This window comes from Tauraco erythrolophus, chromosome 2 (genome assembly GCF_009769465.1).
Source record: "Tauraco erythrolophus isolate bTauEry1 chromosome 2, bTauEry1.pri, whole genome shotgun sequence".
NCBI lineage: Eukaryota > Metazoa > Chordata > Aves > Musophagiformes > Musophagidae > Tauraco > Tauraco erythrolophus.
The window spans coordinates 131678535-131693917 of record NC_141466.1 but is presented as its reverse complement, the minus strand read 5'-3'; the positions used below and the strand labels follow the sequence as shown (position 1 = coordinate 131693917).

Genomic DNA, 15383 nt, shown 5'->3' with positions numbered 1-15383 from the left:
TGTTGTTGCTTTATTGATGCTACACAATATACACTGAGAACTTTAGAAGTGCAGGAGAGTTAGACATATGCTTTACTTTGATTTTAATGCAAGTTCTGTGGCTGAATTCCCCGCATTGCAATGAAAACTGAATCAGCTATACACTGGATTGTTTATGGCATGTTTAATTTTTAGAATCAGCATTACAGGTGTTCACTGTCTAATGAATTGTTAGCAGAACTCAGTGATGATTGGATTCTGACATCTGTTGGCTTCGGAGTACCAGGATTTCCAGTCTCCCGAAATGGTTTAGTGTTCCTAATAATTTAGCATGCGGTTTGGTATTTGTGTCCAAGAGGAAATGTGCTCAGGTGGTTAAGATAATGTTGGTATTTGAGTTGTTTTGACTGACCCTGATCTTTGAAAATTAAAGTCTTCTGAATTGGAAACCTACTTATATCTTACAATGTATTCTATCTAGAAGTGCCACAGTAAGGATCTAGCTCTTTATTCTTGCCTACACCATGTATAACGCAGGTTGTGCCCCATGCAGGATGTATCTGTCCCTCTACTTACCCAGCACTAGCGGTTGTTACTTTAGATATCTTCATGTGTGCTTTCTAAGGAAAATGCTCGTAGAACACTAAGCTACTAATTTCTCCAAGTACAGGAGAATGATTCAGTATGATGTCAGAAGTGAAACTTTTACTTTCCACTTCTTGTATTTCTGTAATATGTGGAATGAAATGGCGATCACACCTGCTTGTTGGAGATGTAAAGGATGAAATTCTAATTCTGTGCGTCATTGGAAAGACCTTGCTGATTTCTGCAGGGTGAGAATTTCACACAATTGGGCTCTTTTCCTACAGAATGCCCTGGCACAGCCATCTTGCTTCACTGAAAGCAGCATTGCTCCCAAAAGGGGTGGCAAGTAGTAAGAAGACAAATAAGAGTTCATTATCATCTAGGATAGATGCAGTAGCAGAGGACTTTCACAGAGGTGAATTTAGTCCTAAATTACATACTGAGGGAAGGAAGGAGGTGTATTTATTGGTGGTGGGGATGTACCTGTAGAGTTAGAAGTGGTGAAATTAAATTTTTGTTTAAGATTGATTGTAACTCATTCTGCTTATGTGCCTGTCCAGCCAGGGTTCAGTTATACCATCACAAGCTAGATTTTTCATGGAACCACTGTGTTGCTCAGTGTCCAGGGAGGGCTTGTTCAGAGGAGGCAGTGGGGTTTGTGTAGTAAAAACTTGTACCTTGTCATGGTTTAACCCCAGCTGGCAACTAAGCACCACACAGCTGCTCACTACCCACCAGTGGGATGGGGGGAGAATCGGAAGGGTAAAAGGGACAAAACTCATGGGTTGAGATAAAGACAGTTATAGGTAAAGCATAAGCCATGCATGCAAGCAAAACAAAACAAGGAATTCATTCTCTCCTTCCCGTGGGCAGGCAGGTGTTCAGCCATCTCCAGGAACGCAGGGCTCTGTCATGTGTAACTGGCTTGCAGAGACAAATGCCATTGCTCCAAATGTCCCCCTCTTCCTTCTTTTTCCCCCAGCTTTATGTGCTGAGTGTGATGCCATGTGGTATGGAATGCCCCTTTGGTTGACTGGAGTCAGCTGTCCCAGCCATGTCCCCTCCCACCTTGTGCACCTCCAGCCTACTGACTGGTGGGGCAGTGTGGGAAGCAGAAGAGGCCTTGGCTGTGTAAGCACTGCTCAGCAGTAACTGAAACATCCCTGTGTTATCAACACTGTTCTCAACACAAATCCAAAACACAGCCCCGTACCAGCTACTGTGAAGAAAATTAACTCTATCCCAGCTAAAACCAGCACAGCTTCTGGTCATGCCTTCTGTTTTCACCAGTCTTACCAGTGAAGAAGACAGGAAGAATAAAAGCGTGATTGACTGGTACCTTTAAACACTGCTCTGAAAGGTGGGTGTTTCACTACTTCTGCTGTAGGTTTCCTCCGTGCTGCCGGTCAAGTAATTTAAACCAGGCTTTTCCTAAGTGATGCCTGTTTTTCTCCTCTTACTGGTACCTGGTTTCAGACCCTGGAGTGTGACTGGCAGAAGAGATAAGCACTGAGCTCCTTCCTGCTCTCAGTTACATCTGTTTGGTGATGAAATAAGTGTCCAAGGCCAGGTTGGATGAGGCTTTGGGCAACCTGCTGTAGTGGAGGGTGTCCCTGCCCATGGCAGGGGGTTGGAACTGAATGATCTTTGAGGTCCCTTCCAACCCAAACCATTCTGTAATTCTATGAAATTTGTCATATAATTGTAAGTTACTCTTAAAAATCAGGCCTAGATGATCTCAGAATGGGCATTTGAAATCCTGAAGACTTTTAGTGTCTTTATCTGGTGCCAAATCTAGCCCCCCTTTTCATCTGATGTATGTTGTATCCCGGATTTCATTGCAGCTGCTGTAAGGTAAAGTTCAAATTTAACTGATGTGATTTATAAAAGTGTTTCGACTCCTCTCTGGACAATAAGGAAGCTGGAGCATACTCTTGTTTTTATCAAGTGCATGATGACACGAATTGTTCTGACATCAATTGTGCAAAATGATTATTTTAGAAGAGCTCCCCCAAATCATACACTGATAATGTTTGTAAGCTCGTGTAGCTCTTCCTCCTAAATTATTAGTTTTGTTGTTTAGCTTCCAAGGTCTTGGTGTTGCAAAAAAGGGAAACATCTTTTATTCTGTATGCACTTATAAATGACCAAATAGACCTTCATGAAAAAGAAATTCAAAGAGCAGGAGCGTGCCTTTTGAGAGGTTTTATTCTAGGAAACATGCCAGTCTTCTATGCCAGTATTTCAGCTCTCTGTCTTTGGAAATCTTTGTCACTGGAAGCAGCAAGTAACTCAAAGTTTATTTTGAAGTGAGTTCTCTGAAATGAGCTATTGCAAATACTTGAGTTATTTTTTTCACTTTAAGGAAGCGGTGACTTTGCACTGCCGTCCTGAGTCCCTTCTTAATGCGCATGTTAGCAGAGTTGAAAGTCAGGAATGTTGTAGTTGACAGGGAAAGGGCCAAAACCTGCACATAGGTGATCCCCGTTGCAACATGACTGAACGTCACAGGAAGCACTGAGTCAGGAAAGACAATGCGGCTGAGCATCTGTGGCTAAACCAGTGAATTATCCCAGTTCCATGAATTCTGTTGGAAAGCCCTTTCTGTGGGGTGTGTGGAGGCTTTGTAATGGGAAAGAACTTGTTTCAGAGTGGTGAATCATGACTAGCCTGGTAGCATTCAGTACGCATCCTTCTGTGCCTTAATGAGGCACCAGCAATTAGCTACACAACCTAAGTATCCAGCATAATGTTAATGAAATATTTCTATGTAACAAATTTCAGTAAAACTAGCTCCTAGTAAAATTACTGGTTTTCTAGGGTTTTTTTGTAGTTCATGACTGACATTACAAAACCTGCATAGTCCCTGCAGCAGTGTGAACGTGATCAGAAACAGATCTGTCTGCTTTAACTGTCCAGGCAGAATAAATTTAAAAAAAAAGGGAAGGGAAAGAAAGAAATGGCATAAATTACAGAAAACAAATGAGATGTTTGTTTTTTGATAGCCCTTGAAGCTTGAGGGAAAGATGAAAAAAATTGGAAGATTTATGAGTTCAGGAACATATTTATACTTTGCCAGTAATTCTGTTCTTACCAAGCATTTCACAAAATATCAAAACCTGTTGTATACTAAGAAATTATAAATATTACACTCTCTGCTGTTGTAAAGAGCCCTGTGAGAGGCAGTAGTTAGGTGGTAAGGTGGCATTGCCTGAGTAGTGCTCTTGAAAATCTACTAGTTGATATGCTTAATTATATACATAAAAAAGCAGAGAGCTGATTTTACCTAACTCTTACTGCTTTCAAAAAGTCTTTTTTATTGTAAAAAGTCTTAGTGTTTCATTATTAAAGCACACATTCTTAGCTCATTGCCCATAGTTCTTCCGAAAACATATTTTTAAATCATTAAATGGAAACCAAACAAGCCATTTGAACTAGAAAGCATTAGAGAAACTCAGATTTAGCTCGTTGATACCCATGTCAAAGGAACATGCAGTTATCCTAAAAAATGGATCAATGTGTTGTTTTAAGATGGAATTTCTTTGCAGTGGAGAACATTGCTCAGCTCACTGTGTGTTCGGGGAGCTGGAGAAGCATTTCCTGGGTCTGTTAGTGTGTTGACCCAAACACCTTTTTTCCAGCTTGTGTCTGGATGCGCTTTTCTGCTCTGGCAGCTTGCACCACATGAGGTATAAGGGACAAAATTAAAATTTTGATTGTGCAAGACAAGCTGCCCATTAATAGTTAACAATGCCTATCTGGAAGCAGTACTTGAATATAGTATGGGCCAGTCATCTTCCAAAGATGGTTTCCTTGGTTTAGGCCCTTTTTACATGTTTATTTCTTACAAGTAGCTGTAGATCTTTGTTCAAATTTTGTAAAAACAGAGGTCACGTCTCTCTCACTGTCCTTATTGGAAGTGCTACTGTTGACTTGAGTAGAAATAAGATGCTGTCTTCAGTAGAATACTGCTTTTTTTCCTAGTTTAAGTCTGAACCTCTCTATACCCCAAAAAAAGTACTGCTGAAGGGCACATTGTAATGAGTCAGCAGGAAGATGTCTGAAACTAATGGGAAATTTAGGAGGAAAGATCAAGCCCATTATCCTCATAATAATAATAATTAATCAGTAAATCTGCTGACTTGCTTTCTGTAGGTGGTATCTTTCAGTAGCATGTACCATAGCTGCTTTGAGAAGGCAATAGTTTAGGATTTCCAGCCTGGGTTTATTTTGTAGAAAAAAAAAAATTTTTTTTTTCCTAGACAGAAATCTCTATTTCTTGATTCATTTTATCACTGTTGCAAATAAACAGGAAAATGCTTTTTAGGTAAATACTCTGAAAATCAGGTTTAATAAAAATTTGATGTAATACAGCACAAGAACCACTGAATAGTGAGAACATGCATCTGATCTTATTTCAATAAATGTTAAAAGCCTTGTTTAAAATAACAAATTTTTTTTACACGAAGAAACATTGAACCAAAATATGTGTTCACGCTCCGATAGCTTCCTTAGACAGCTTGGAGCTTTGATGTGAAGTGCGTTTATTTCGACGTGAGTATATCCATAATGACAGTTTATGGACCGCAGGGCCAGGCTTTGCCGTAGGCGTGCTAGCAGCACTGTTGCTGCTCACATGAATAGGTCTTTTTTTTCTATAGAGCTTTTTGTGATTATTAATAAAAAGTATAACACCTAACAATTAGAATCATAGAATCACAGAACAGTTTGGGTTGGACGGGACCTCAAAGATCATCCAGTTCCAACTCCCCTGCCATGGGCAGGGACACCCTCCACTACACCAGGTTGTCCAAAGCCTCATCCAACCTGGCCTTGAACACTTCCAGGGATGGGGCAGCCACAGCTTCTCTGGGCAACCTGGTCCAGTGCCTCACCACCCTCAGGGGGAAGAATTTCTTCCTTATATCCCATCTAAATCTCCCCTCTTTCAGTTTAAAGCCATTAAAGATGTTACAAAGCCATTAGAGATGATACAAAGCTGATTTGAAAAATGTAAGCATGTCAGAAATCAAGTAACCTATGGTTGAGGGTGACTTTTGTTATCTCTTATTCAAGATCTCAGCTGATCTATCCAAGATACCTCCGATCAGAGGAGTTTAGGATGGTGACTTGAAAGGCTTCTTTAGATGATGTATTTCATACCTGCCTGCAGAGATAGCCTGTGTGTCCGATGGACTTAAAACCAAAGTGCCCACCAGTGAGATGATAAATTTATGGAACTGATAAAGCCAGTGGAGAAAAACAATGTTTATGTTGGGTGTTTCAGGAATGGTATTTTTAATGTGTATGAAATCATAAGCAAAACATCGTAAAGAAGTAATAAAGAATGGAAATCATCTTCTTACTGTAAATGAAATACAGTTCTTTGGGATGTGACAATGTGGAAAGACGTAGTCCCTTCCGTAAGGTCTGTTTGCCCTTCCGTAAGGGACAGCGTGCCAGAGGCTTGGCACATATCATCTTCTCCTCTGCAGCTTGGGCTGTTTGCTGTGTCTAGAGGCTTACCTCGAGGCAGAGGAGACAGACTGGTCCTTGGGAAGTATGACTGTTTTTAAATACAAGATCTGTCTGTTATTTATGGAAACACTAAATAATACATATCAACAAATCCTAGTTCTTGGTGACAAATCTCATCTATTGCCAAGGGGATTTTATTTCCTATACTATGGGTACAATGTTACCTTCCTTGTAAACATAGCATGCTGGATTCATCGCAGGAGCATGTTCTGTTGTGCTGGGAAGGGCAAATAGCTCTTGTTGAATAAAGAGTGTAAGAGCTGTAACATAGCCTCATGTTAATCTTTTGCTTCCTCATTACTGTAGCTACATTTATAAGGAAAAAAGAAAATACAGCATTGTAAAAGTAAGTCTTGACAAAGCCCAAATTTTCTCACTGAGTAAAATTCAAGCAGACTGTTAGCTGGTATGATCTACTTGGTGTTTTTCAGAACTGTTGCACTCTGTAATATAACATTATTAAAACATTTTCGTGATCTTTTAATTCATATACTAAAATGTCTAATACTTTAGATCACAGTTGCTTTAAAAAAAGCTTCTTGAGATTGCAGGTTAAAAAGATGGGTATAGCTGCTTCCTTTGAAAGTGTGCCAATTAAATTGCCAAATTAGATCATGTAGTGTAAAGTCAGTGGAAAAAATGGAGATGAGCTAGCTCAGTGCTTAATAAGAAAACTTCAAAACTCCTTTGCAAGCTATAGATCAAGACAAATAAAATTCTCAGTCATTATTTTTTTTTTGTCAACAGCATCCACTTCTGTAGGGGCTGTACACCATGTGTTGGCAGTGATCTTTTCTTTAAAGGTAGTTTGTAAGTCCCAACCTACATTAATTAGCAAGAAGAAAATGTATGTGGAATACAAATACCAATATATTAAGAGTAAATATCAATCTTGGAGTTGTTTTGGCTGAGATTTTTGTGATAATCTGAGGGGTGGGTTCTGGTTTTACTATAAAAATGGGCAGGCAGGTGTTTTGTGTGTCTGAAAGCAATTGAGCATGCACTTCAGCATGAGGAGCAGCTGTGCTCACCCACGTGGGTGATTGTAGAAGGTACTTGTGTAAAAACAGTTGCTCTGATGTGTTTTGGAGTGAGCCAGCCTTGTAGCTCCTGGAGCATCCAAACAGTGGGATTCTAGGGAAGGGTTAACTGTGCAGTCACTGCAACACTGGAAATGCTCAATAGTCTCGCTGCTCCATAACATAATGCTTTAAAAACAGTGATGCTTCCTAAGATCTCAGTTTTTTAAAATTGGAGATGGCCAGTTTGCAACTTCTCAGTGAGTCTCTTCATTTTTCAATCTTAGCTGTCCTAAGCACTTGTAAAGTGAGGGAGGCTTTTGAGGAAAATAGCAAAAGTCCCAGTGGTGCTCGAAGGAATTCACTGTGTTTTGGTCTGGTGTTATTTTTAGTTCTTGCATAATAAATTTATCTGTATCTTTCTGTGTAAATCTGTCTTCTGAGAATTACATAGAGGAGAAAGCAAGCATGGAGATGTGAGGGTTGGTCCTCAATGTTTTTTGTCTCCCTTGCTGAACATCGTTTCCAGAGAACAGAAAAGTGTTGCCTTTCAAACTCTGATTGCATTTGTCATCTGCAGTTTTCTGTCTAACTTGAATGCTCTCTTGGACTGTGGATGCATGTTGGTTTGATGTGAATTCTCCAACTGGGTGGCTGTAACTGGGCTCTCTTTACTGTAGTGGCTGTTTTATTTTTTTATCAGGCTGTGTAGTGAAATGAATTCTAAGCAAAACTGAATTGGTCAAAGTGTGATTTGTTATGGTCTCCTGATAGGCTTGCTTTGAAATGGCCCAGGTGAGGGTTTAATTAACATTTTTGGATAGAAAATCGATGGTCAGAGGCAATAGTGCTTTACTCTTTGTTCAACTCTATAGTACAGCCATTTTTCACTTACAGTTCATGGGGCCGATGCGTGCTACTGGGTTTTTAAGCATTAGAAGCAGCTTTGCTTTTCCAGAAGCCTGAATTGGTACACCAACAGCAACAGCTCCTCCTCGTTTAAGCTTCCTGTGTCCTTAGATTTAATAGATGTGGAATGGGAAATAACTTTCAGTTGCGTTCTGTGCAGTGGAGTGGGGTTAGCCAAAATTCCCTGTCTGCCTTGGGAGCCAGATCGCACCCTGTAGAGGCAGCCTTATTGCAAGTCAAAAATACAATAGGCCTTTTTGATGCTTCTGGCTTCTGGTATGTTACTGCTTTGGGAAGACAGGACACAAGCTTAACAGGAAATTCTTCTTTGTCTGGTACTTTGTGGCTGTAAAAGCTGTTCTAAGTTACCGAAATGGCTGAGTTGGGTTTTACTTTTCATTTTACTACTTTACTCTTCTTTGTTGGAACAAATTTTTGCAACATTGCTTAGTCTATTTTCCGATAAGATCTATGAAAGAAGCCAAATGTGACTTGCCTAACATGGATTAAACAACGAGGTATTCTGCTAGCTTAATACAAATACACTTATGATCCCATGTTTAAGTAAATGACTAAATTCTACTTAAAGTTTACCAAAGTGATTAATAGGGAAATCCACAACAGATCTTTGTATTGTGTGCAAGAAAAAAAAAAACAACTTCAGACTTGGTTTCATTCATCCTGGGATAATTCCTCCTCTTGAAATTAAGAGGTGAAGACATTTAATACAGATCAGATATGAATAACAAAGTAAACTTGAGGTACATAGTCAAATTCTGTGCTAATGCAAACTAGTAATGACCATATTTACATTAAACTCTTGCCAATAGCATACACAATGTGTGATTGACATATGAGCCATTTTTCTCAGGTTTATAAATAGAAATGCAGCACCAAAACATGTATTTGAAGCTTATTCAGTATTATCACACCTAATTTGTATCTTTAATATATTGGATTTTGCTAATTTGCCCTTGCTGTTGACATGACTTTCAAATAGTACCTTGGATGACAGCTCATCGAGTCTTCTCTAGAGGAACACTGGTGTTGAGTGCAGCAGGGTTTGACAGACAGGGAAGAAACAAACAACTTAACAACATTCATCTGATGGCTGTGTTTGAAAATACAAAGCCAAACATTAGTTTTGATTAAATATCTCCTTCTTCCCTTTCTAAAGCAGTTCCAGGACTTCTGCTAAATATCCAATGGGCCAAGAAATTCCTGTTGTCAGGATGCCCGGAGCAGTGAAGAGGCAGCAGCAGTGCAGCCTTCCCCACTCCTGCAGGCTCCAGCTCTATTCTGGGGCACCATGCCCACGCCTGAGCAGGTTGCTTCGTTTCTAGCCCACCCACTTCTTGGCCTGTATCTTCAGACTACTGCTGGCTTTCTCTTTTTTGTTTTAATCCTCTGAAGGAACCTGCCACTTGCCTTTTTGATGGACTGTGGTGGGGTCATTGTAATCAATGTGCTAAAATTCCCCTCCTTAGCACTCTGCCTTGTTCTCCCTCTGCGACTTCCACCTCCCTTTTGCCGGTATGCACGTGCAGAAGGCACAGATACATGGTGAAGTGCAGGCATTTGATCCTGACCTAGTGTGGCCCCTTGCCAGCAGTGTGGGTTTGGTGTCGTATCAGGCAGCAGGCACAAGAGCTTAAACCCCCCCCATCCGTACCTTTTGCCCGAGGAGGTGCAGCAGTTTCCATGGCAGCACTGAGCAGAGCTCTAGAGGCAGCAGCTTTTCAGGTCAGGTGGCTTCAGGCTTCTACCCCAAGCTAGAGCCTAGTTTTGGAAGCTAAAAAATGACTAGGAGAAGAGGATGAAGGCCAGTAGGAGAAATCTAGCTGTGTACGTATTGCTTGTGTCCTCTCGTCCTTATTCTACACTAAAATGTTAGTAATTCTTCCCAGGATTCTCCCTGGGATCCCTCATGTATTTTCTTCAGAACCTGTTTTCTTCACCTTACTAAGGTGCTTGATTGCTTTTGCAAGTTCAAATGCTAAATGTATTTGTGGGTTTTTTTAGGCCCCACTGACCCAGATCATGTCAAAACCCAATATTTTCAAACACATTTGTTACTGAGATTTTTATCCTTCCTGCTACTTTTTCACAACAACATGAAACCCTATAAATTTTTCCAGATTCCTGTTTCACTGTTAGGCTCTGGCACCAGGAGCAGAGGTGTAGGGACAATGGAATGGCTCCACAGTAAGATGTGAGGTGTCTTTTCAGGCTACTGGAGGCTTTACCTAGATGTGAATTTCAGGTTTATGAAAACAAAGGTTTTAAGATGTTTCTAGACCTTAGGATTGTAGAGCAAAGCTTGAAAACCATGACTAAAGTTCTTCCCAAAAGCTCAGAAGCCAGACAACAATGAAAAAGAATTCCATGTTTCTTTTGCAAACACTTAAATATCAGGACTTATGAAAACTTGACAGTACTGTTTTGGCATACAACAGCATTTTGGAGGTATTTTATAAATATTTGCAATCCTAGTCTATACACTGTCACAGATGTAAATACAGTCTTCAAAAAGCAACATTCTCTCCAATATTTTATCCCAAACAAAGGGAAATAAAGTGTAAACAAGCCAGGGCCTTTGTTTTCTTTCCCTCTAAATAAAAGCACATTTCTCTTGTTCCACTGTGTAAGTGACACTGGCTAAGGTGGAGAGAAACAAACATATTCCTCAACTGTGCCCAGCTCATGAAGTATTGATGCTGTAGGTTGTTTTCAGGTCCATTTCTGGCACTGTGGACTGTAAATTGCTCCAATCTCAGGATAAAATAGCTTGGCTTTTTGCACATGATAAATGAACTCTTGCAGAAGCATCCTGTGTGCGGCGTTGTTTTGATAGCACAGGAAAAACACGTTCATTTACAGGCTGGTTTGGCACTCCTGCTGCTCAGAGGTGTGGAAAGGCTGCTTCTTCCTGCATCCCAGGTACTTTTTCCCTATCAAAGTAGGAAAAGATTTCAGTCAGAATAATGTCAACCAAGCTGTTTTTTAGAGAAATCTGGTTTATAGCATAGAGTTTGGTTAAATAATAAAAGTTATTCAGGGAAACCAAAGCTACTGTACTGCCTGTAGCATTCCAAGCGCAGCGGTTTTTAGGGCTGTGCTGGTGCTGTCTTGTATTACAGAGGCAAAGCTCCTTAAATAACATTTCCAGAGAACTCTCCAGGTATGACCTGGTCAGGCTTCATTCTGACAAGTTAGCAGGTAGGAACATGTGCCTCCGCTTGCAAGGAAGCTGCCCGCTTGGAATAGCGTACACAGCCGGGCTGTTTCTGCAGGAATCTAAATTGGGACGCTGCAAAACCAGCTCTTTAGATGTTGTTTTCCAAGAATGTTGCATGGTAGGAGCCTGGTTGCCTGGGTAACAAGCCAGAGTCACTTAGCAAGGTTCGGCTTAGTTAATGAAATGATAGGAGGAACAGAATGGTAGATCCAGTTTTTTTAAATGCCTAGGAACAAGCTGCTGTGGATATGGAGATTGGGAAAGTGTTCAGTGTGGCCAGGAAGCTGTTTCAGGCACGCTGTCCTCACCGGGCCGAGGGAGGAGATATCCAGAACGGTGAGGAAATCCGTGTGCTCCGGGTGGCTTCAGTAGCAGCCCCTGGAGACTCGGAGGTGCCCGGGAGGGTGGTTTCGGTTCGTGCCAGGGTGTTTTTGTGAGCAGCCCTGCCCAGATGCAGCAGTGGGTGGAGAGCAGCTGCTGGGAGATCAGCTCTTGTTGCAGACTCGTTGAAGCACTGCAGCTGTAGAAAGATATCCTTGAAAATTGAAGAGCAAGCTGTATTCTGTCCTGCCACGGGCTAGTTCAAAGGAACGTCCTGGTTTGGCTCAGACAAGTGAGGTGGAGGCTGTTTCTCGCTCCTGAAGAGCAGTGGGTGGCAGCAAGTCAATCTTCTGCTATAAATGGATGCTATAACTGGCAAGCTAAAGCTCGAAATGCCAGTAACTGTAGCTAATCTCTTGCCTGTGGTGGGTGATAGGAAATTCATGGCACATCTGAAAGAAAACTCAGAAGGCTGAGTGAGGCAGGAGGAGGATACAGAACCTTTTCCTTAGTTGGGTCTACTGATCTGGATACTAATGAAAGCTGAAACGGTTCTAAAAATATTACCCTTATTAAAGATATTGGAGATGATGTTTTCTGCTCCAGGTAAATGAGGAAAAAACTGTGTGTATTGCTTTTAGCAAATAGTGCTGTCCTGCTTTCTTAGCTTGTAAAATAATCTGTTCCTTCATAGTGTTCAGTGAAGGGTCTGTCACTTGAGCAAAGTGAGGCAAGATCCATCCTTTGCAAAGTGCCAACATCTCAGTGAGGAACTGAGCCCTTACAGTCAGCAAATCCCAGGTAGGGAGCAGCTCTGTCTTCCTTCCCTATTCCCTGCATTAAATAGGGAATAAAATATGTGCATCCTATAAAGAGTTTCTATGGAGCTGGATTGTTTTAATTGGATTTTCCTAATTTGTACTTTATCCTTGTTCATGTGAGAGTATATGGAGCTGACAATTAAGTTTGCTCTTTACAGAGTTACTTTCTTCATGCAGTGGAACTTGGGAATTGGAAGCAGCCATGAATAAGTTTTGGTCTTATGTATGGTTGTGAAGGCTGGGTAAGGAATCTATTTCTTTGGTGAGCTTGTCTTGGTCAAAACCTTTCAAATGAGGAAAAAAAAAAAAAGGAAAAGTCTGTTTGCTTGTGAATATCACATTAGTCTTCTAAAAATAGTACAGATAGTTTTGAGTGTTACAAATACATGTTTGTTTTTTTTTCTCAAGGACATGCAACTATATTAGAGACTTTTCTGCTAAATAAACAAGGGGCTTTTCAAATTTTCTATCACATGGAGTAAAACAGACTGATCTACTACCAGCCTTTTTTCCTTCTGTTGAAATACCTGGTCTGCCTTTAGGAGTCCAGCACAGAGTGGAAAGTTGGAGTCTCCTGTTTCACTCATGTATTCCTATTGCTGTTATACTCCTCACTGGAAAGGCTCCATTGTCCGAAACAGGCGAGAAGGAAGGTTGTTCACAACATGAAGCGAAGAACAGGAAGTGTGAAGATATGTAAACATCTGACATATTTATTAATTTTAGTTGCCCTATACTAAATTAGAGTTTTGTCACACTTTGAACATGAGATACCCGTATCTGGTTTGTGTTTTCTAGGAAGTATTTCCATACAGAGCCTCTGTTGTAGGGGTCAAAGGGGAAGGAGCTCACAGAGCCCTTTGGTGCTCCAGTTCTCAAATTCACCAGGCATTCTCCTAGGATTATATTTCACAATACCTGAGTAGTAGGACATACCTGCTTTCTTAACAACGAATGAAGGATGTATATTTTCTCATGATCAAGAGGCTGTGTGTGAGGTTTCAAGAACAAGGTTAGTTGTGTAGGTCCTGAGTACAGATTTAGAACTTGAATGTGCTAGTGAGGAGATGAATCCCATGAAGAACTAGCACACTTTGGAGAAAGCAACTTGTCTCTTATAACCAGCCAAGACATTTGAGATGTTTTGCAGTGTTATGTTGTGTCAGAAATTGTCTAAAAAAATCTGGTCACATGGGGTCTCTAACAAGATACATTTCTATATGTCAAGTGTATTTTATTTACTGGCTCAAGATAAGCAACCTTTGTGCACAATTCTTATAAAGACATCAAAACCAAGTTTCACTGCAAGAGCATTGCACTTGATAATACTCAGTGATTTTTCAATGGCTTAATTAACATATTAAGACAACTTTTATGGTCTTCAAATTGAAATTTAAATGAACGATGTATTTTTAATACTAATCACAGTTATATCTTTATACCAGTTTATGCATCATTAAAGTTATAAAAAGTATGTGTGGAAATATTTCTCCCTAAATATGGTACACTAAAATACTTTCTCTTTCCTACTTCTGAGACTATAGTACAACAGAAAATACTGAGAAAGTATTTTTTGTAAATAAGCCTCTCTGTAAGCAGTGTTGTCTGCTGCACTTCACGTGTTTGTGCTCCTCCTTTTATCACACAATGGTTTCTCAGGACTGTGAATTAGCAAATTACTGCAGTGACAATTACCTTAGGGTTATGTGTTCCATACTATTTTGTAGTGTGTTTTGGAAGGGGGCAAATTAATTACCAGCGTAATGAAAGATTGGGCTGTAATACAAATACAGGCAAAATCGCCACTTCAGAACGCCTGTATAAAATTCAGTATTTATTATTACAATTTAGTATTGTGACATCATTTTTGTTTTTTGTTTGCCTTGTCTTTTTGCTGGTTCTGAACTTCATCTTTTTTCATTTCAGTTTCCATTTCTTTTAGTGGTCAGAAAAGGATAAACTGTCTGTTAGTTCTTTCTTCATAGTATTCTTCAGTTAGAATAGTTTTTAGGTCCTTGCTAGAAGTATAGTGTTAAATCTATTTACCTATTTTATAATACCTATTTTAATGCTATTAATAAGCACTTAAAGGGATTGTTAAAGTAAATCTGCTTTAGCCTTCAGTCAGATGTGGCTTTATGTAATATTTTGTAATACCTTTTGAAATATTGACACCTTTTAAGTAGGATTTCTTTGCTTTTAAAGCAGAAAGGAAGGAAAACCAGAAGAATGAAACGTAACTTTTATATGCTAACACACTTTTTTTTTTTCTTGCAGGAAATCCTGGCTAACTAAAGTTGGAAGCCCAAGTTCTCGCATAGATCGAACCAATTTTTCCAACGAAAAGGAGATTTCCAAGCTTGACTTCTCAGGATTTAGCACTAGATACTGATAGAAGAAAACATCACTAAGCACAATGCTATGCTGTTTCTGCTGCATGATATTTCCTGTGCCTCCCTAAAATGTCCCAAGAGCATTTGGATGCTTTCCATACTAGAGATAAATGTAAATGGCCCCTGTTCACATGAAGGACTCAACACCATGAAAGTCAGTATCTAGTCTCTAAAATGCAATTATCTATTTCATTGCCTCTTGAAAGCTAGAGAAATGGTTCCAAGTGTCAGACATGAGCTGTGCACAGTGAGATTTGTTATATATAGCCACATGGAACCTAATCTTTACTCTGATTCATATTTTAGACGCAAAATAATAAATTTATGTTCTACTGTTTGTAACTTCACCATAAAAACTACAGAACTGGGACATCTATTCTAACAGCTCTGTACTATAGATCATGTTGTTTGTGATAGTTAGTTAAGATAGAGCGGCAATTTAAAATAAATCTTGGGTCAAACTGAGATTATCTAACCAGCTCTGATTTGAAGTTCTCTATAATAATGCATATGAGTGTCGGAACAAGACGGTGAAATGTGTGGCCTCTCATCCTGTCTTCCTTGTCTACCTACAGCTTAC

The 15383-nt window shown here is 39.9% G+C and overlaps 1 protein-coding gene across 1 annotated transcript in view; it reads left to right on the top strand.

The window, feature by feature from the left end:
- The window catches only part of ACYP2 (acylphosphatase 2), a 46483-nt gene extending 31676 nt beyond the window's left edge, over window positions 1-14807 (top strand). Inside the window, exon 4 of the mRNA XM_086631153.1 lies at window positions 14688-14807. Coding sequence (XP_086487279.1) covers window positions 14688-14802 — 115 coding nt within the window. The 3' untranslated portion in view covers window positions 14803-14807. The remainder of the gene's footprint in view (window positions 1-14687) is intronic.
- The last annotated feature ends 576 nt before the right edge of the window (window positions 14808-15383 follow it).